The sequence below is a fragment of the Poecilia latipinna genome, unplaced genomic scaffold (genome assembly GCF_001443285.1).
Source record: "Poecilia latipinna isolate Pla-1442-1.1 unplaced genomic scaffold, P_latipinna-1.0 Scaffold55, whole genome shotgun sequence".
Classification (NCBI taxonomy): Eukaryota; Metazoa; Chordata; class Actinopteri; order Cyprinodontiformes; family Poeciliidae; genus Poecilia; species Poecilia latipinna.
Window position 1 is genome coordinate 540985 of NW_015112671.1, and position 22797 is coordinate 563781.

Below are 22797 nucleotides of genomic sequence, written 5' to 3' on the forward strand. Positions count from 1 at the left end.
TTGAACTGATCATCGCTGTAATAGTGACAACTATCATTGCTGACATTATAGAAGTTGTTATCAGGATCAATGTTTGGGTTTTCTCCAAGAATTTGGCAAAATTACAAAACAGACAAATAACGTACCTTGTTATCTTTTGATCAGGGAATCTCCAGGTTTTTAGAAAACGGTTCAAAAGACTTTCTTAACCGGTTGGACTTTCCCAATGTTGTCAGTGGCTGATACAACTGTAGTCAATCATGAACATTAAAAGTACCGTATTTTTCGGACTAAGAGCCGCTTTGAACCATGCGACTTATAGCCCAGTGCGGCTTATATATGTACGTTTCCAGTTTTTAAAAGCAACTTAGATGCGGATTATAGTAAGGTGCGCTCTATAGTCCGGAAAACAAGGGATTTAGTACAACTTGTAGAAGCATTTCGGTGAATATATGCAATATTTTACTCTGTAGGTACAATTTTAAACTTGTTTAGATTAGAAAATCTTGCATTAGCCTAAACAAGTGGAACCAATTATCGTTTTTAAACTTGATTGACTTTCACGAATTGAAAAGTTTTAAAATAAAAATGCTGTTATTCTCTTTCAGCTGGCCAAGGCCTATGGAATGGACTTCTTTGAGACAAGTGCCTTCACCAATCACAACATAACAGAGGTGAGATAATCTGACAGACACTGAAAGTTTCGCAATCAACATTTTATCCCAACTGTTTTTCTTTTTTGTTTTGGTTCAAAGACTTTTACACGACTGGCTGAGCAGGTGCTGGCAGCCAACAAAAAGGACCTGGATCTACTCCGGATATCCCTCAACGACGAGCTGAATCTCACTGCTCTGGAGGAAGAGGAGGGACTGTGTGACGGTTCGAGTGGAGACCAGCAGAAAGCCTGCTGGTGTTAAAGAACCGTGAACATCTGCCTCCAAACATCGGTGGAAAAATCTGCTTGATTTTCGTCTTTAATCTGATATAAATGAGACCAACTTTAAATCAGATTTGAAGGTTCTCCAAATGGATCAACTTTTGAAGGATACATAGAGAGACATTTTGCCTTAATGCACTTTGTGTATGACAAAGAGTTTTCTGCAAAGTTCAGAGTCACTTTAATGAAATGCAATTCCTATCCAACAATTTGGCACAAACGTTTCCAGGACGGGTGTAAATGTAGATTTGACATTTTTTTGTTTTTTTAATGCCATTTTCATCACATTTTCATTTCTAGATTGTTGGATGTGACTGATCTGAATTATTTCACCATATTAATTTTCATTATGAACTGTAATTAATTGTCTGATATTGATCATTGGGCTGGCTACTGCCCAAAATGGTGCAAGTGCTCTGATAATGACTGCTCAGACTGTTGTGTGAAATATTACCACAAGAGGGTGCTAGAGGGTGTTGGAAAAGCATCACTGGAGATTATTTATGTCCAATTATAATATTTGATCAATGGCTTTCAGTTTTAATTCCCTCCATTACATTTTTGTTTTATCACACTGATAAAACCTATCTTTAATGGACATAAAATATTAATTTCTTAATTTTCTTGCTTTGATTTCTTGTAAAACAACCTGTTGACAAGTCGAGGCGTTTGAGAGTAGCTTGGTGAACAAAATAAAAAAAAAAATCTGTTTCCCTGTAGCAAAACAGAATGTATTTTTCTATGTTCTCTGTTTTATTAGCATGAAAGAAGCTGCACTCAAAACAGGTTGACAACAGCTCCTTACGTTGTACATAACAGGTGTTTTAAAGCAAAACTGATGTTCATGAATTTTACCACAATAATGTTAGAAATTGTTACAAAGAACCCTAAAAAACAGATTTTACTTTGTTGAGAAAATGTCTTGGGTTTTGTGTCTTTGTACAGAGTTTTTTTTTTTTTCGCCATTTCAGAAGGAACAAGTAAAACTTTTGCATGTAGGTCACATTTCTTTCATTTTTTACTGCAACTTCAGTGAAGTTAATCATCTACTCAGCATAACACAAGCAGAGCATTTGACCAGAGTTGCCTCTTTGAAGGTCACACAGAGTATTTATCATTTAAAAGAGAGCTTGACCTACTACATTTTTGCATCTTAGTATGACTAAATGCTACTAAAACAAGTGTTAATGTGTGACATGTGTGATATGATAGTATGTGGTATTGAGTGATGTAGGCTGTAGATGCACAAGATATTGTGTTGCTTTTCAGGACCTCTATTTTTTTCCTCTTGTAAACTACTTAAGTGGTAATTGTGGAACTATATTAAATGCAAACATGTAAAATGCAACTTGTTATTCTTAGAGAAAATATGCTGAATGTGTTTGAGTAAATATTTGAAGATTTGTGACTGTTTGTGGCGTCTTTCTCGGTAAAGTTGAGCATTTCTGCTCCTGTTCAGTGAGTTGTAATGATTACAGCTTAGCATGGTCCAAAGATTAAAAAAAAAATGCATTAAAAAATTTTTCAGTCATTTTCATTTGCAGATGTTTAAATTTGTATTTAAATGTCAAGAAGCACAGGACCTTCAAGTTATTTCAATAGATTATACAATGCATTTATAAAATAAATTTTAAGCATACAGGTATCATTCAGGAGCATTGTGGTTACTTACGAGAACATACAGCTTCCTGGATAGAAATTACAGGTTACATATGTGAATTCAGACGTTCCTTTCTGTAACTTTAGTATTTAGAATTTTAGTGATTACTTTCCAGATTACTGTGGTGAATTTATTTATGGATTACTTAAAATGCAAGTGTTGAATTAACACCCAAAAGTGTCTATATGTGTCCAAGTCAGCTGGTGTTAAATTCAACAACACAGAGTGTCACATTAGCATTTACAACGGTGTTAGTGTTAAAATATATTAAAAGTAACACCAGTGTAGTGTTGATCACAAAACATAATGTGGTGTTAAAAAAGTAAATAATTGACCCCACAAGGTGCAATTATCAATCAAATCCAGTGGAAAATATTCAAAACAATACACAGAAATGGAAAGTTAAACTTTTCCTAAACCCATTTCAGTATTATAGATCAATGTTAATTTAACAAAAAAAATGGGTGTCAATCTTTTAACACTTTCAAAAGTGTTACTTTAACCTACATATGGCACCTTTAACTTTAAAGACAATTTCATCAAATCTACAAGCTACTTTTTGGAAACCAGATGTTTTGAACTGCATTGCTAAACTTGCATGTCATTCCCTGAAAGGATGCTTACAGCCAACTACAAGGTATCTTTTAAATATAAAGACTGACGTATAAAAATTACAGACTATTTTCTGCACCTACTGCAAATTTGTTTGTGTTCTCTATTGAAAGCTAGGCTATCCACATCTTTTCTTAACCGATTATTTAGTCGAAAAATGCATTAAATGTTTAGAAAATTCAAAAGATTTCAGGTTTTTTTGTCCTACTCAGACTGCATCTTGGGATCATTTTAAGTGTAACTACCTTGAATTGTATCTGTGTTTCTAAAATCCATCTCACTTTGACAATATTTTACTAAAAATTAGGGTTTAAAAGGTCTCAGAAATATGCTGTCAGAGGACAAGTTATTTCAGATTTTTCTGTCATGCCTTAATTTAACCACTAGGTGACAGATTCATCCCATTGCCTCCTTCTCTTCTTCGTCAGAGGCTGTTTTCAATGTAATCTCAAAGCATGACATAGCCTGAATTTTAACAGACATATAAGAGTTTACGCAGCAGAATTAGCTAGTCTATGTGTTACCGTCATTGTTCATTGTTCTCTAAAAATTACTGATGAAGTGCAAGGAAACACGCAGAGGATATTCTTATTTAATAAAATGATGTAATATTATTTCTTATTGTGTAGTGGCAGGATTTTCTTAAGTATCTGAGCAGGGGAAAAAAAAAAAAAAAAAAGCTGCAATGCATTTGTTCATCACCTCGTTTGAGCTGTTAACGATGTGAACTCATTAAGGTTTTTCGGGATCATTCCACCACAATAATGAATATTCAAAGGGGGCTGTTGTCTGGTGGAAAGATGTGACAGCTGAGTATCTCTCGCAAAGTGACACACAGACACACGTACAAAATGACAAGTCGGCGCGCACGCGCTGACACGTCGCACCCACGCGCACGCATCCTGCTCGACCCGTACATGCGTGCAGACGGGGAGCTCATTGTTGTCGTTTCGAGCAATTATAATCACCAGCCACGTCGTTTTCTGCAACACCAGCCCAACCACATTCCTTCAGGTCTTGCAGCTGTCTGACATTCAACCATATGGTGTGTCTCTGCGTGCGTGTGTGAGTGTGTGTGTGTGTGTGTGTGTGTGAGAGAGAGAGAGATGGAGAGAGCATATGTGAGAGGAAATGGGGGAATGTTTTAGAGTGACATAACTGAATATATGTGGGGAGGAGTGGGATGGAAGACAAAAAATCTCCCAAATATTCCCACAGATATCCACATTTCCATGATGTTTTTCACAGTCATGCTGAAGTAGAATAATTATGTTGATATTTTAACGTTACTTGATTCTTTAATGGAGTAATCCCTGATGTGTGACAGGTCTAAAATGATGAATATCTTTTGTAATCTGAGATAATTTGAATGCCATTTATCGCACCGTTTATCATTTATTGTGAATTTTGATTTATGGTTGTCACAATAAAATTCACTTAATTTTAAAAGGCACCTGACTAAAATGCCCTATTTCTTCAATAAATATTGGTACGTTTGAAAATATGACTATTTGAGTCTCTATTTGAAGTTTAGTGATACAAATCACATTTCTTCTTCCTGAAAAAGCCTGTTTCAAACAGGAATGACTCTATGCATGCTGTCATGCAGTTATCTAAAAGCAAAACCGTAGTTTTAATTGTTATTGCAATAGTCCCACAAAATATTGTGACATGTCGCCCACCTATTTCTGATTAAAATTCACAAATTAGAAATGCACAATAACTTTAACTGATAATAACCGATAGCCGAGAACATATACCTGGAAATAAGAAAAGCAAAAATGTAAGGCCGTAACATCAATACTCTTAAAAAAGACCAAAAACAGTTGACTCTTAAAAAGAAGATTTAATATTATTTAACAAAGAAAAACTATTCTTAAGCCAACATTTGCTAAAATATATAATCAGAAATCATATGTGAAATGAACATCTATTTATATTAGGTTCTGCTTCCAGATATTTCCAGTCAGAAAGTCGTTTTCTCCAATTATACTGATGCCACTTGAATTAAGCTCACACTCTTAGAAATGGCTGTAAATTTACGGTGGAATTCCAGGAGTAACATACTGTTATTGTCAATTTGATGTCTTCTTCTATTGTCACAATCAAGACTGACAACTGGCAGTAAACTACCGCAAAATAATTGTTCAATACAGTTTTTTCCTAGGCAAGACATTTTACTTGTATTTGCATCTTAGAGAACCAGGATTTAAAGACAATATTAAATGCAGAGACAAAAATACTTTCCATAATTAATCTTTTAGGGAATGAATCGAAATCTACAGAGCATAATCAAAAGTGTTAGATTACCAGTGCTGGTGTTTTATGTTAAAAATACAATGTTAATTAAACACTTGTTTAGTCAAATTCAAAGAGTGCAGGTCTCATGGATGAGTGGGAATGCTTTAATAATAATAATTAAAAAAACAACGTCCACACCACCAAACATGCTATTGTTGTTATTCATCATGATATCGGTCAGATAAGAATGATTATAAGATAATAATATTATTGTGCATCCCTATAAATTAGGAAATACTGCTTTATAACTTTAGAAAATATAATAGTGTTCTGAATAAGACTTTTTAATTTACTGTCCTTCATGGCATCATTTCAGCATATTTATGAGATGCTGTTCCTGTAAATACAACAAATCCAATAAAGTGTCAGTCATAACAAAGACATGAAGCACATCAGGCAAATTCCATGGAGCCCCGCACATTTAGAGATACATTCAGCACATTAACGCTCGCAGTCATGGGATGATGACTTCATGAAAAAGGCCAACAGAGACCCTTTCAACACACCCACTCCTAATCCAGAAATACCTGCTCAGCAGCTTTAATTAACTCACCGAGCATCACGCCAGACCAGAACAGGACCCCCCCTCCTAAACACTCAACCTTCCCCATCGTCATCAATTTCTTCATTCCTAACAGAGCTGCAGCTTTATGGACGCAGCGAGGAGAAAATAGACTCTAAATCACACATTCAGATGGAGTGGTGTAGGCGGATGCTGTTTTGTGCAGCCAGATCTTACACTGAATCAATTTGTCCTCCATTTTCTGATGCCACCTGTACTTGCCTGGTGCTTTTCAAAGTGATTCGTGTTGTTGAAAAGCGACTGCATTTGGCCGTCCTTACAGTATGAGAAAAGGCTGAGCAAGTGTCACAATTGGTGAGTAGGTTAAAGGACTCAAACGCAGATACGAGGTCAACACAGCGATGAATGCAAAGGTTGTTAAGGAACCAAAATCAAAAACGACTCAGAGACGGTGGAAATGTCAAAGATAGTGATCTTGAAATACTCATGGCAGCATAAGGCAGAAGATAAACAAAAATTCACACACAGCGAGAAGCTGGCGAAGAATCTTCAGCACTGTTTTAAATGCAGCACTGCATTTAAGCTGCATGAACCTAATCCATCCATCCATCCCTCTCTCATTAGATTTTACAAAGAAATGGAACGACACAATGCAATTTAGTGGAAAACCTTTTGCATGAATCATTAAAAATAAGATAAGAAACAGTTCAGACCAGAAAGTAGGTGTGCTCCAAATGTCTATCTTTTGTTTCCCAAGCTCTAAAACGTTACGTAATGATGTGTTAAGGGCATATAAATCTGAGTCTGAATGTACAAACTCGGTAGGATTCAGCTTGGCAGTTTGTGTTATTTTCCTACCTTTAACAGTTAATAGGATCAGAGTTAAAGAAATGAGCTTCCTTTTTTGGCTACATGGAAATTCAGTTCAGATTAGATGTCTCTCATTAAAATTATTCAAAGCAGTTTAACACGTTAGATAAGCAGGAACAAATCACACTTGCTACTCCCCATCAGTGCTATGTTTATATTATTAAATATGCACTTTTTGCATGTGTGGATTGATTTTCAGAATAATTGTTACTCAGGTGTGTGAGACCCAAACTGAGCCTGTTAGGTTTAACCTCTCTTAGTTTTTACTGCTGTATATGAATACAGAAGCTCAAAAATACTGAATTTCTTACTTTAACAGTCTTTGTATATTTAATTCTGTCAGTTTTGATGAAGGGTGCTATATGTTCCTTTTGCAATGTGGTTAAAATAAACATTAACCTTAACTTTATAAGCAACAAAAGCAACGTAAGCACAGTAAAATTATGAATTACTTGAGATGTGTTAATCTAGGACCTGTTAAAGAGTAGACAATACTTGTGTTGTGGAAACAGCAATCTGCTCTAATTATTAATAGAAAAAAAAAATCCGGTAAAACATACACTTACAAAAGGAAACTGGGAATCTGCATGAAAATGCAACTGAAGAACATCAACTGATCATATTAGATAAGCTCCACAAGATCTGAAAAGCAACCAGCATGACTCAAACGTACATTTTTCAGCCTGCATAACTATTTTTAATCAGCGTCAGTGAAGACACAAAGCTTGTATGAAATGCACAGTTGAAGCGCCGCATCAGCAACTTGTCATAGATCAAGCTTTAATCCTCATTTCTTCTCTTTAATCCTGTTAGAAGCACAGACAAAAGGGAGTGTTCCCGCATTTTACTTCTGAATACGTGATGGCATTTCTTTTTTCCCCACAAACAATCTCAAGTGCTCCCATCATAAACACTGGAGCTGACCCATGCAGCATGAGCTGAGCAAACTGAAGACAGGTGGATCCATGGAGCACATTAGCGGTGCTCCATGGAAATTGGAGATGAATGGTACATTTTCCCTTGTTAATATCTATTTTTTCCAACCTCAACCCCCAAATCCTATCAGACCACATCCATATCCTGGCCAACCACCAGCCTGCTTCTGCCCACATTGCCCCCATGCGAAGCTGGAAATCAAAAATGTCTCCTCAGGACAATCAGTGTTATTTCTGGTGAGGAAATGTTCTGTTTGCGTGTGCTGTGCATGCACACACAGCGGGGGTGGCTAGAGTGATTGAGAGGCTCCAGAAGAGGACTGTGTGTACTTATACATGTATAGGCGTGTGTGTGTGTGTGTGTGTGTGTGTGTGTGTGTGAGTCCCCTTATGTGCGTGCTTGAAAAGGGTCCAACTCCAAGGCACTTGTTCTTCTGCAGGGTTTTGTGATGTCATCCTCCCACCTATGCTCTGTGTTTTCACACCGACGTGAGTCAACCTGCTCCAGCGCTCTTTGTGAGCCGATGTATATGTGCAAACAGCACCAACCAGGAGGTATTTGGAACTTCAGACAATACCTTTGCTTTTCCAAACATATGTTAAAAGAGATTTCTGCTAGTTTGTGCATTGTACAAAGTAAAGGTGGGCTTGCAAGGATCACAGTGCTGCACGGATGTTTGACAAAGAGCCTGGACGGTAATCCCCAGTCTCTTTGTAGCATGCAGACAACAAGACGTGGATATGAAAATGTCTTCTTCAGAGGCAACGCATTTTTCAGAGTGACAAACGTACTGTCACATGCATAAAAATGACAAAAATTACCATAGAAAGTGACTTTTGAAGGTTGCTGTAGCCACAAAAACAAGCTAACAGGAAAACTTTAGAGAAAAACAAAGAGGATTAGAGCTTACATTGCATTCAACTAATCATTTAGGAAATGAGGAAAAACTATGAAGTATAATTTTATTATTATTATTATTATTATTATTATTATTATTATTATTATTATTAAGACACTAAAAATAAAATAAATGTAGAGAAATGGTTTCTATATAATAGTTTATGTTGGATAGAATTATAGACATCTAAACACCTTTTGAGAATTTAATTTTAGATCTCCAGGTGAGTTTATGGTGATGGAAAATGTTATTACAGTATGATTTTTTAAAAATTGGAAGGTCATGTTGTATTCTTATTTTAATGCTGATGAACTTTCACCATATCTTCCTGTCAAAGCTACATCGTCAAGGTTAGCTGTGCCGGAGATGTTTTCTGCAGCTGCAAGGGAGCCAGATTGTCTCTCATGTGTTTATAATTCTCTGTCCTTGGTATAGAAATGATGTGTTGACTGTCTGGCAGAGCTTTTACTCTGACCTGATGTGTTCCAATAGAAATGGGTCAACTTTAGTTCAAGAAGTGTGCACTGTGCACCATATAAAATGTGTACTGTGCATAGGAAAAATATCTGAAATGTTCTCCTTTAAGAAGTATTTATTTTTGAATATCTTGTTTAATGAGTCTCCCTATCTATTTAATGTTAAAAGAGCTTGCCATATAACTAACACACAAACAAGAAAGCGTCTTAAATCAGTAACTTGAATTATGGCTAGGGCTGAAGAGATTCCTCGAATTATTCAAGTACTTCGATTATTATAATTCCTCGAGGAAAATTAACCTGCCTTGAAGCTTCATAAAATTATGTTTTATTTTTTCAGCCCACTGTGTTCCGGTCGGATCATTATTTGTGTCGGGCAGCGCGATCACTTCCGGCTATAAGTTGTTGCTAAGTGTAAGCAGCATAATGGCAAACTGTTCGGGTTTTTGACATTTTTTTGGTGGACTAATAAGCATTTAAAGTTGGCTGACACTATGCTCTGAGTACAACAGCTTTTTTTTCTTTTACTCCTTACCAGCGAACGGTGGTGGGGAGATTACTCGATTATTCGTAAAAATAATCGATCTAGTACTTGATTATCAAAACATTCCTTTACAACAGCTCTAATTATGACTTTGTTTCCTTTTTTTGTGCGTTTGTGAACTTTTTCTGTTTAGGTCCCCCTGCTGGCCTGGAGCTGAAGAGTCAAACGATTCAAAGTCCTCTAAAGCTTGAAAAATTAGTGAAGTTGTAAAGAGTTGTAAAACCATCTATAAATGTTTGTTCTCTTACTTTACGTACTGTTGAACAATACAACATGAACTGAAGAAACATCCTTCACTCATCCAACATGTCATTAGTTTACTCCCACAATGACAATTGCAACAAAGCACTAATTGCTCACACACTCCAATCGAGGCGCAGTGGTCTCCACTTTTGAAAAAACAAGCATGTCAAATTTTGTCTATTTCCATAGCACACTGTCTGCATTACGCCCCTTTGAAATGAGCACAAAAGAACCAGTGTGTGTGCGCACACAACTTGTCGCCTTTCGTCGTGTCAATCTCCATTAGTGCAGGAGCGCCATTTGAGTGCAATTTTGTGAATAGGGCTCATTCTTTTCAGTCATCTACTTCCAGGGGTAACAGAAGCAGGAATTTCACCCCTCTCCCTTTCTGGGTTACCACAGCTATGTGTAGGTGTGTCTAACTTTACCAGTTGACATCTTATTATAACTCTGACATTGCATTGTCAAGCTGCCGCACATTATCACAATTAGATATGGACAGCCTGTGTTGGAAGCATTTAGCATAAAAAAAAGTACTAAGCTGCAAAATATAAGAAAATATCCTAACCACTGTTCCTCAGAAGATCCTATGCTATCAAAGCACAAAAAATAAAATAAAACATAGCAGCAAAAAGGAAAGCAAAAACTCAAATACAGCATCTGAAAGGAAAACACAGAATCAGGCATCAAAATAGAAACATACCAGACACCATTGTGCATGCATGTTGTTCATAATGCACACCACTGATTAAAACAAAGGCATATTTTGCATATCCTAAAGTCTCTTAATCACATTCTCACAAAACAGACAAATAAGCAAAACAGATTTCCTTTAAGCAGATGCCTTCTACATGCACTCACTCATTAAAACCATGAGTGCAGAGGATTACTGCATCAACGTTGTTACTGAGGTTTACGTAGTATCAGTTCATTATAAATGGTGCTCCTGAATTTTTTAAAAATACATTTCTGTCCGCATAACAATATTTTCATTTTGAGCAAAGTGAGAGAGCTTCATTATGAGACTGCAAAGAAAGATGAAATGCTGCATGATGAGCTTTGGCTTTGCAGTTCATATTGGTTTTTGGACAACATAATTAAAAGCATGAAGACCTTTCTTTTTAGTCTAATAAATCACAATCCCCATTCCTTCTGCTGAAGACAAGTACATGCTACCAATGAAAGCACATTTAATTAGATGAGTGTTACATGGTATTAGCATGGAATTGGGACATTCCAGAGTTTTGGCAAGAACTTCGCCCCAGTTCTCGTTGTCAGACTAAATGCCAGTCATTCTATGTTTATGCAGAACCACAGACAACGTCTTTGCACAAATGAAGTGATGGAGCTTTTCTTCATTATGGTTGATTTTTCGTAAATGTCAACAACAGTGTATTGGCTGAGCTTTCTTCATTTTCATTGGCTAACACACACATATTGGCATTTTGGGATAAATAGTAAAGGATAAACAGAGATGGAGATCTGTTTTGAAATGTCCTCAGCACTATAAAACCACTTTGAAATGAGTTGAAGCTCGTAAATTTCATTTTATGCCTCCCAAACAAAGTTTCTAAAGTTTCATTTATGCTTGTGAAATATCAAATATCTTTCCAGTTTACAGGCATAAGGAAGAGTGAAATGTTTCTTTCAGTAGTTGCTGGTAATATGTCTCTGTAATTCTTTAATCTAAACTGAATTACATTATGTGGCTAACCCAATTAGACTCCTAAAGCTAATCCTCAGTGGGATGGGGGAATCTCCAGAGAACAATACAAACCGCCCACACAAATATCTGCCACATGACAGACTGGGGTAACGTCAGGACTCATATAGCTACAGGACTGGTTTTAATGACAGTAATCTTTTTTTTTTTTGTTTTTTGCTTATGTTTATTAGATTGTTATGCAATCCTGGATGACATTTCAGAATAATGGATGGTCTTTGTTGGCAAGTGGAAATCAGAGATTGGTGGTGTGATTGAAGAAAATGTGAAGTATTGTCACTGGAAGCAAAATATTATTCTCTGAAAAAGAAATACCAGCCTGAATCCGAAGAATTCAAGAATCCAGAACTATTCAGCAGCAGCAATGTATGAGAGAGAACGAGACATGAATTCCCATGAGTCTCATAATATTCGCCCACTCTTCACGTGGGTACCTGCTGAGCAGCTTTAATTATCCCAATGTTCTTTCTCTTATCTAATTAAAAATGTATGATTCCATAATTAATGCATGTGAGGAAAGCAAGCAGGTAGGACTTGAAAAGGGCATGTGTGGTGTAAAGACCTAGTCAATCCCTCTGCATGCATTTATAATGTGTTGTTATTTAGTGCCAAATGATAGTATACAAAATAACATGCAGTGTCTATTCATAAACCTTAAACATTTTAAATTAACCAGAGAATTTAATGTAAGTAGCTGAGTTTTTACATGACACCACATTACACAAAGTAGGACAGGAAAAGACGCATGATTTCCAAATTAGGTAACAAATAAAAATCTGAAAAGTTTGGAATGCATTTGAATTTTAAACCCATTTTATTCTAACACCCCCAAATGAAGACCAGCGAGTCCAAATTATTTTAGAAGTCATTGGTTTAGTAAATAATGTGCAACTGTGTGCAATTTAGTCTCAGAAAAAAACATCTGTTTTGTGAAGACATCAAAACACGTTACTGATTTTACTATTCATTTTGTACTGAAAGAAAGCCATAAGAAGTTCAGCTTAAATGTTGTCATAAGTGATGTAAGGGGATACTGCAAACATGTGGGCGAAGATACTATGATCAAATTAAAGCTAATTTCTATGGTAAAACATGGTAGAGGCAGCATTTTACTATTGGGATGGTTTTCTTTAGAAGGGATCTTAAAGGATTTTGGCAAATATTCAGATAAAACCTTATAGAGACTTAAAAATAGCTATTTATAGACACACATAATCTAACCCGAGAAAGGTTAAAAAACACATCAGTGACTGGATGTGCATTGCTGATGGAGTCATACCCAAAAAGCCACAAGCCCTTCCATATGAAACTGCACGAAAACAAAGTTCTACATAATATATAATATTAACTGACAGGACTGAATAAATCTTAATAATCCTAGCTGACTGTAAACAGAAAGTGTTTACTCTGATTTAATGTTGGACAGTGAGAAACTGTACAGAGTGCATGAAAGCATCTGATATTAACTGTATCTTTATGTGCAAGGAACATTTAGTGCAAACAGATATCTTCTTATTTCAATTAATTTTACATACTCTTTAAATCCCAAATAAAATAAAAACCTTGAGTGCCTTTTTTCAGTGCCCTGTTTTATCCATGAGATGATATATGTGTGAGCATGCTCATATTCTACTCTGCATTCATTCTGTTGTTCATAACAAAGGGCTTAATTTTTCCTCGCTTAGAGTATTCTAGTTGAGAAACAAATAATTTAGTCAGGGATGGCATTGAAAAAGTGATTCAACTGCATTGTTAAACAATAGTGATCGCAATGGTGAAAAAAAGACATCTTTTTCCTTTCACTGTCATCATATGCAGAGAATAACCATATATATGTTTTCAGGGTTTCTGGATGATGAATGTGTTGACGTATTGATTTTATTTTTCTCAGATGTCTAATCACTAAGTAGCTGATTTCATAAGAAAAATCAGACACATATGGTTAAGGTTGTTACCAAAATAGAAAACTAGATGTATTTTTTTCTAGGCCAAACTTATTTGCAGGAGAATAAGCCATATACAAATGTAATGATCAGATCCATTCTTTAGTTTTTCTATTTTTGTGAGTAAAAATAGCATCATTGCAGCCACACAATACCTAGATATTGAACAGTGGGCAACTGTAGGAGTTTATGATGACTAATATACAGTTTATATGACGTATTTTGTTGATGAGGAGGTGAAACATGGCTTGCACAATGTAAAAAAACCCCAACAACATAAAAATTTTAATAGGTCACAGATATTGTCCAACATCTGCTTTTAAGGAAGAAAAAATTGAGAAATACACTTTAGAGATCATATCATTTATTTATTTACTCAATTGAGACATATCCGATTTTAAATAAGTTTTACTTTAATTGCTGAGTACATTAAGTGATACAAGATAATTACTAGAAGACCTGAAAAATATTATCCATATTGGGTAAGCTATGGATAAGATTCACAATTCACAATGAATTACTTTTCAGCACAGTTCAACCAAAGATAAAACAAACAAACAAACAAACAAATAAACAAAAAAAAAAACATCTTCCACCCATTCAGAAATAGTAATTAATTTGTAAGTCATATTTTAGGATTGTGGAAGGAAGCCAGAGTACCTGGAGAGAACCAATGCATGCAAAGGGAGAGCATAAAAAATGAATGCAGAGATTTTTATATTTAAGCCCAAAACCTTCCATTTATGAAAGCTTTGCAACCTAATGTGTAACATAATAGTCCAATTCCACAAAAACGATCTTAAAACATTATGTTCATTTGCATTTACTATTGTATTTGCCATTTAAGTAAAACAAATACAAAAAATACATAGTTTTTATTTCTGTATTTAACAAGTTTTTGCCCTCTCTCTCTCCCTCTGTACACAGGGCGTTGCTGATCAGCCCTCAAACTAACCACAGAAACCGCTGAGAGCTGCATCCGAATCTGTTGCTACAGCAACGGTCTCCCTCTAGCCCATCTTTTACCCAGCGGTTTGCCCATTCGTCCTTTACCGTCCATTCACAGTCATATCGCGAGAGCACACAATGCCTTCAATGAGAAACACGGAGCCGTTGACGCGTATCGCGAGATTACGTCAGGGGGGGAGAGGCGGTGACCTCATCGTCGTGGCGAGGCGGAGCGAACCGCTGCAACTTTGGATGAACTTCTGATTTGAACAAACCGAGGCGGTTGGGGAAGCGCACGGAGCGGCAGATAAAGAGGTGCAGAATTCCCTCAGGATTTCTGCTCTTCTGTTAAACATATCAGACATTACAGACGCGGTTTATTTATTCCCGTTATTGACCAGCGAGAGCGGCGTTTCCCACCCCCCTCCCCTTCTTCCCAAGGAGGCAGACAAGGTGGAAATGAATAAAGGTAAGTGTATGCTCACGGCTCTGTTGGGTCTTCACGTTGACACACAAACGCCACAGGAAACCTTATGTTGTCAGCGTTTCTTGTATTTAGAACCGACTCATGCAGCAATTTAAGGTGGCAGCTGGAGGATAAAACTAAACAGAAAAGTTGAGCTAACGGTCAGGTAACTCCGCGTGTCTGTGGTCGTGCATGTTAGCTAAGGTCTAAAGCAATTAGCTTAATTTCTCTGATTTATTGCGCCCTTTATGCGGTGAGAAGCTTTCGGTCCCTTTCCAGGTCCATCATCCTAACGCACAGCACTTCTGAAAATGAAGGCGATTCACCCTAGCTCCCAAAGGAGACAGGAAATGGTGCAAAACTGATAGAGATAATGGTAATTGTTTGTTTAAGTCATTCCGTGACTGCAGCGCAATTTGCGACGGCAAATCGCAACCGCTGCCGTGGGTTTCCTGTCTGTCTCCATGTCGCTGATTGTCTTTCATTTGGGACTTTGAGCAAAGCTTATGCAAATGTGCACATCAAGCCTCTCAGGTTATCATAAGGGGAAATTGCTGGAGTCTTGTAAGGTGCTAAACTGTGTTGCAAATTGACAGGGACGCAAACGTGAGCTCTTGGGAGATAAATTCCTGGAAAGTGTGATTAGTCGTGCTTAATCTGTGACGAATTTGCATGGCAATTGCAGCAACTTGTTTCATTCAGTGTTGGTCACTGTCAAGACCTATATCATTAATCAAAATGGCGGTCTGTTTAGACAGATTTGAAAAGTGCTATGGTAAATGCCACAATAGAGGGTTGAGTAGAAGCTTTCACGATGCAGTTATTTGACAGAAATTAACTGTGTTCGTCAAACAGTAATTTACAAATGTTCTGGATTTGCAGAAGTTTGCTTCTTCTCTGCTTTGATGGCATCCTGCCAGGAATGTTCATTGTAAATGGACCCCCCACAGATGCTCTTTCTTTTGTTATTATTGCCCTGTCCACCTGTGGAGTCTTCCCTCAGGCTACCAGCTCCGGCCCTTCAGGGGGCCAGCATGCACAGCAGCGGCATTCTGCTTCCTTCTTTTGACAACTTCTAAATGAGCATGTCAAAAAAGATGACATCTCTGTTCTGTGGGCAATCGGAAAGGGTATAATTTTCAACTTAAAGCACAGCTGCAGCATTGCCAACGCTTTGTTTCTTTCTTTTTTTTTCGTCCTGGAATGCATTTGGTTTGTGGCATTGCAGAATTTTCTGCATGAAATCGAGAAATTTTTACACATTAGATGTTAAAGATTTGATGCCATCAGCTCTGCCTGGCGAGAGTCGGTGAATACCTAGGCTGAGCCGATCTGCGGGCTGTGTCGCATTTACAATATTAAGTAGGCTGCTGAAATTGCTTGTGTAGGTGGAGGCGCGCATGTTCTGTCACACATGGAGCTGGCGAATAAAGGAGGAGGTGGGAAAACGGAAAACAGAGAAGTATCAGGGCTTTTGATGGACAGTTAAAAGATTATTTAAAGGCCTGGTGATGGAGAATATCTGAATTATCTGCTAATGTTCCTTGATTAGGCTGTTGGAGATGGCTGAAACCTTCCTCTAAAAGGGTTTGAGTGCTCTTTATTTTAAGCACAGGAGAGGATCTCATTTTAATCTCTCAGGACCTTGGTTATTTCTCAAAAGCCAAATCTTTGAGTTTAGTTTCAGATGCCGTATGTTTAGTTTCAGATGCCGTATGCTTCTGATTTCGTGCTGGAGAGGACGAGGTATTTGGCTGTGCATGTGGAGAATCTTACAAATGTTTCTTCAGGAAAAAAAGAAAAAAGAAAAAGAGGACCTTTCAGTAAGCCAAGTCTGCAGCTGAAGCTTTTATTACACACATGCAATGCATCACTAACAGTGGCTGGTAATGGGGTTTCACCTGTTTATGACCTCCCACGCGGTTACTGTTTTAGTTCTGTTGCTCTTTCCTCCATCTCTACCACCTACGGTCCCTCCCTCCCTTTTTCTATCTCTGCCAATGTCTTTTTCTCAAGTCTCGCTTTCTTCCTCTTAGGGAAGGCATGCCAGGACTCTGACATTCTCATCATTTCTACCCACAACTTTCACCTTGTTTCACCCCCTTTTTCTCTCCGTTTCATAAACTTTCTCATCAGTCATTTTGGCCGGACTGCACTCATCTTTTGGGTGTATATTGTTTGTACACTTTTGAACTTCCCGCTTGTTCTCTTTATTCTGAATTTTGATCATCGGAACTGGTAGACAGATTTCTACTTGTCACATATGACATCTGTCCCAGAAGTTTGGAGAAAACATAGAAGAAGAGGGTTTTCTTGGCTAGTACCAGTTTCTTCCTACTAGTTATAGATTTTCTTTTCTTCCAAGTAATAATACATGTAAAAGAAGAAAGAAAATGTTGTAGTTCTTGATTGAAAAATTCATATTTATTCTTTGGTCAAATTAGTTTCACTTTAAAATGTACTTACTGTTGAGTGATTGATTTATAGACTGGTGGGAGGATTTTGAATGCATTTTAACAAAGAAAATCATTTGACCTGTTGAATTCTGATCTATTAAGACTCATCTGATTCCAATATCTGGTTATCTATATAAACATCTTTATTCTGATTGATGGATGGTAGGAGTGGTAGCTAAAGAGAGGAATTTGTTTTCAAATATGAAATTATTGGTTAATTTTCATGAAATCAACCACACAATTTCAGGTAATTTCATATAAACTCCGACATAAGGATAAAAGGAAGAGGGTAGAAACCTTTAAAGCTGATATATTAACTGGACCTACAATGCATAAATAAATAAATAGTTTTTTTTAGCCCATTTATCACAGTAAAACGACTAACCGGTTCATATTACTCGCTCAAACAAACCGCTTTGGTCAGATTGCAAATTCTAACATAAATATTAAATGTTTCAAAACGTAAACAAAGGAGTTTATATAAAGACATGGATGTAGCTTTGCTCAGATTGCTTTGTCTGTGTGATCTTTTGAAGTGGAAGCCCTGCTCTTCGTTTTCTCGCAGCAAACAATCCTTGCAGTGTTTTCTCTGATATGTGAAATTGCATATCTCTTTGATCCATAGCGTTGTGGAAAGGATGGCACTGAAGCCCTGTTGAGGCTTTGACAACGGCTTTCATTGCTGCTGGAAATAGAGAAACTGGGCACAAGCGGTAAGCACTTACTTGAACCCAATTCAAGTAAGAAGCGAACCCATAAAAGCGTAATTTACCTGATGTTGGACCTCTTTACCATTCCCATTTTTTTGTACGTCCAGTTAAATAATTCCTTAATTACAATTGAAAGTGGATTATAGTGGATAGAAGTGATGGATTATCAAACAATTGCCGGTTTCAGTTGTGATAGATGAGGAAAAACTCTTAAGAACATCATGAAACAATGAAAGCACAGGCTAATCCAGGCAGAAGCAAACAGAGGGAACATATTGTGCAGATGGAGATGCCTGAGGCAACAAGAGTAGGACATATTTACAGCAAAACAGCACTTTAATGTTTAGTTATTACAAATGAGCCTTTGAGATATGTCAGGGTTTCCCTCTGTGTTTTATAAGCCTGGCGGGCTACCAGGCTTTACTTGTGCCCCCACCAGGCTAAGCATTGTGTACTTATTCGTCTTTTTAAAATGTTTGCATTTTTTAAGACTTTATAGTTGGTGTTTAGGTGTTAATCTTCCTATCTTTCAGTAACATATGATTATCAAGTGATATTTTAAAAATTTCTGTCAACTTTAAACATTTTTTAACTCAAAAACATGGGTCGCTGGGTGAATGACTGCCCTAGCATCCAAACACCTGGCTTAGCAAGTTTTCTGGGGGAAACCTTGTTTGTCATACCAAAGTCTAATGGAGCATATCAAGAAAAACTGGAAAAAGCTTTTAAAAGTTAAATGTAGATTAATTGGTGGCCAAGGTTTCCTTCTATTGCTACAAGATGTATAATTTGGGCTGAGCAATAACTTAATAATGGTTTCTACAGTGAGCTAATTGTGGGGATCTAACTTTGGATTAGTGCTGGATTTAAAAAGCAGGTGTTTGAGGAGCTCGTTTTGGTTCCTGAGGTTTGATATTTTTACTCAATATTAAAACTCTTCATATGAGAATATCTGCAATGTGTTGAAGGTCAAGGTTTGAGGTTTATGTATTGATTTAGTGGCACCGATTGTTTTCCTGGGATCTCCTCTCTGACTCGGTTATGACATAGGAAGAACACAACTGAGGACAAAAACCGTAAAGCTTAACTTCTAGCAAGCCAGGGAACGTTGTTGAAATTCCTACCAACTGTCTCGCCATCTGTTTCCAAGCAGAGAGCTTCAAATTTCTGTCGTGGTGTATGACTAAAAGGATGTTGCTACTGTTGGCTGTGTGTGATGGTATTTGTGAAAGAAGTGCTGTTCTCACCCGTTTGGGACTGTTAATTGCTAATGTCTCTCTAGAAGGTCTGGGAATCATAGGGATATTTTTTTATTTTAAATATCGGCATTGGTGCAAATGAGCAGAAATGTATGTTAAGAAAAATAATACCTGACAGTGCATTTGTTAGCTTTGTTTTTCCCCCCCGCTTTTTTTCCCCTTTGGTTAAAATATTTAAAATATTAAATGCTACATTATTTTAATCTTGCTTTTGTTCCTCAAAGGTTTATTTACTTAATTCTCAGACCTGTTGAGAATATTTAGTTTTCCAGATATTTCCAATTTCAGAGCTGAAAGAGGGTGTACTTACTTTTTACCACATAGATAAACAAATTTGGGCTCAAGAAACTATTTTCAAGAGTAGTTTTAATAATAAGCATAGGACCAATCAGTTGAGCAGTAATTGAACCTGACCAATTTTCTCATAATTAGCCCTTTCCAGGTCAAATGTAAAACACTATGCTTTTTTTCCCCTGTTTGTTCAATTTAACACAGAATGTTGAAAGATCCATATTGGAACAAAAACAAATCTGTCTGGAGCTGCAAAAATTAAAAGCCTTACATAAGGCTTATAATTAAGGCTTTAAGTGTCTATATTAGCCTACTATCAAAAGGACTAAAGTGTACATAATGAGTATTCATGATTAAATGTTTATTTTCCATGCAGTGTGTCCTGGAGGGAATGACGCACCACGTGACTACTCTGTTGTACGATGGTGCTTTAAGTTAAACTTCTATCACAATATTAATGTATCATGTTCCGTTGCATTGATAAAATTAAATAAATGCAATAAACAAATCAGACTTTTGATGTAATTTTTGTTTTGAAAATTCGACAGGGAAAGACGGTAATTTTGTCCTTTTGGAACTCGAAAAATCTGCTCCCAAATGCAGTTTGCATAACAATGATCGCACCTTGTAAATAATCACCTTTAAGTGTGATTGAAAAAAAAAACTACAAAACGGAACGTGCATATCGTGCCCCTTATCTGAGCAACAAACAGAGTGCAGTAAAACGCAGCCTGCAGTTATAAAAATAAAACGGCAGCCTTTTGAAAAGGCAACGTATATAAAATTAAATTAATATATTTTAAGTTTGATTTCTGTGCAAATGCCAAGCAAGTCAGTGCAAGGGTAAAACGCAGCAGCGTACTCTTCTCTTTTGACACGCAACCAATGCAGCCATCCTCGGACCTGAGCAACAAAACAATATTGTCCAGTGTCATTCCAAATATATACTGACAAAAATCACCACTTTTTTAAAATCTGTCTTTCTTTTGAAAAAAACTGGCAACTGTTTGCTCTGCTGGTTTGATTCCCTGCTTGTCCTCAGGTCACTGTACTAGTTTATATATTGATGATTGAGGGGAGAGAGAAAGACGGGTAGCGGCTGCTAAAGTTGGGTCTCATAGTATGTTTAATTTTTAAAGCAAACATTCACTTTCTCACACACGTGGAGATAAAATTAGCCTATCCTCTGCACACAAACTGAATTAAAGTGCATCTATTTCTGGAAAATATTGCAGTTTGCAAACACTTGTTGCTAGATCTAGAGACTTTGTGGAAAATGTTTTCACGCCTTTTGTTTTTTACTTTAAACATACCGTCGAGCCTTTCTGTGGGTGAAAGTTTCTCCGGCTGGCGCTATAAGCACCCAAGGAGGACATCACACCCATGCTTCAAGATCAAAACACAGAGAGCTACACCAAGAAAAAGTGGCAGCTGACTTCAGCAGTTTGTCTACTGAGTGGTAGAGGGGACAAGGAGCAGCACGGCAGCTGACAGGGACATGAGTGTGACTGAAAGGGGAAAAAGCATCCCTTAAAATGTCCCTGGGCTGCCGTGAAGTATTATCTGTCTTTGTGGGAAAGATTGCAAACTCTGAGTGGGAAAAATGGCAACTGAAACAAACCAGGAGAAAATGGATCCCGTCTTCTTCCGTCATGCCACACAGTGCAGATGTTCTCTGCATACAGAGGTGATGCATGGAGGTCTTAACTTTATTCCAGCCTTGAAGCTGATTGATTACATATCTGGTAATTGACATCAAATGTAACTCTTGAGTTTTCCCCCTGGGCTGTTCTCCCCGCCTCACTAAGACTCAACAAACCAAACGGATAATCTTGTGGCTAGTTGAGGTTTCTGGTGATGTCGCTTGGGGAGGGTTAGGAGACTGGATCAAAGATTTTACACAGGAGTGTGGGTTGTTGCTTTATACATCTGTCAAAACAAGAACTCTCTGCTGCTGGCAAACGCTCACCATCCGAGGAACAGCTTTGAAGTAAACCTTTTACTTTCATGCTTCAGTCGACTAGCTTTATTTAATTACTAGAGTTGGGATAGAGTTCTTAATCTTTTCCTGTAATCTCAACAGGAAATTATCGACATCCCTGAATACCTACACGTTCTTCTAGAGCCCCAGACATCCTTTTTACTTGATGAAACGTCAACTATAGTTAGCTTCTCGTCTTTTGACAGAAACCGAAAACTTTTGTTGGCCTCTGATAAAACACGTTTGATTACTTTGCAAATATGCTTTCAAATCCAACTTACTTTTGTGACGTTTAGTTTATGCATAGATAAGAAGTTGCAGATTTTTTAACTTTCAGAAAAGTGGAGGAGTTTAAGTATCTGGGGATCTTGTTCATGAGTGAGGGAAGAAGGGAGCGGGAGATCGACAGGCGGATTGGGGCAGCGTCTGCTGGGAAGCGGGCGCTGTACTGGTCGGACGTGGTGAAGAGAGAGCTGAGTCAAAAAGCGAAGCTCTCGATTTACCGGTCGATCTACGTTCCCACCCTCATCTACGGTCATGAGCTTTGGGTCATGACCGAAAGAACAAGGTCCCGGATACAAGCGGCCGAAATGGGTTTCCTCCGCAGGGTGGCTGGGCTCCCCCTTAGAGGTAGGGTGAGAAGCTCGGTCATCCGGGAGGGACTCAGAGTAGAGCCACTGCTCCTCCACGTCGAGAGGAGCCAGTTGAGGTGGCTCGGGCATCTGGTCAGGATGCCTCCTGGACGCCTCCCTGGTGAGGTGTTCCGGGCACGTCCCACCGGGAGGAGGCCCCGAGGAAGACCCAGGACACGCTGGAGGGACTATGTCTCTCAGCTGGCCTGGGAATGCCTTGGGGTTCCCCCGGAGGAGCTGGAAGAAGTGGCTGGGGAGAGGGAAGTCTGGGCCTCCCTTCTGAAGCTGCTGCCCCTGCGACCCGATCCCGGATAAGCGGAAGAAGATGGATGGATGGATGGATGGATGGATGATGAAATGCTAGTGTGGCTTACATGCCTGAATTGTTACATACTGAAACAATATTTCA

The 22797-nt window shown here is 37.7% G+C and overlaps 2 protein-coding genes across 5 annotated transcripts in view; both read left to right on the top strand.

The window, feature by feature from the left end:
• The window catches only part of rab15 (RAB15, member RAS oncogene family), a 25833-nt gene extending 23505 nt beyond the window's left edge, over positions 1–2328 (top strand). Inside the window, exons 8-9 of one of the 2 annotated variants that reach the window (XM_015054264.1) lie at positions 588–653; positions 735–2324. In XM_015054264.1, the coding sequence (XP_014909750.1) occupies positions 588–653; positions 735–896 (228 nt within the window). In that variant the 3' untranslated portion in view covers positions 897–2324. Of the gene's footprint in view, positions 1–587; positions 654–734 lie in introns of both variants that reach the window. The other variant, XM_015054270.1, reaches the window with a different exon arrangement.
• Positions 2329–14807: 12479 nt separating this feature from the next.
• The window catches only part of sipa1l1 (signal-induced proliferation-associated 1 like 1), a 75336-nt gene continuing 67346 nt past the window's right edge, over positions 14808–22797 (top strand). For all 3 annotated transcript variants that reach the window (XM_015054284.1, XM_015054300.1, XM_015054292.1), the window contains exon 1: positions 14808–15062. The gene's annotated coding sequence lies outside the window, so the exon portion shown is untranslated. The remainder of the gene's footprint in view (positions 15063–22797) is intronic.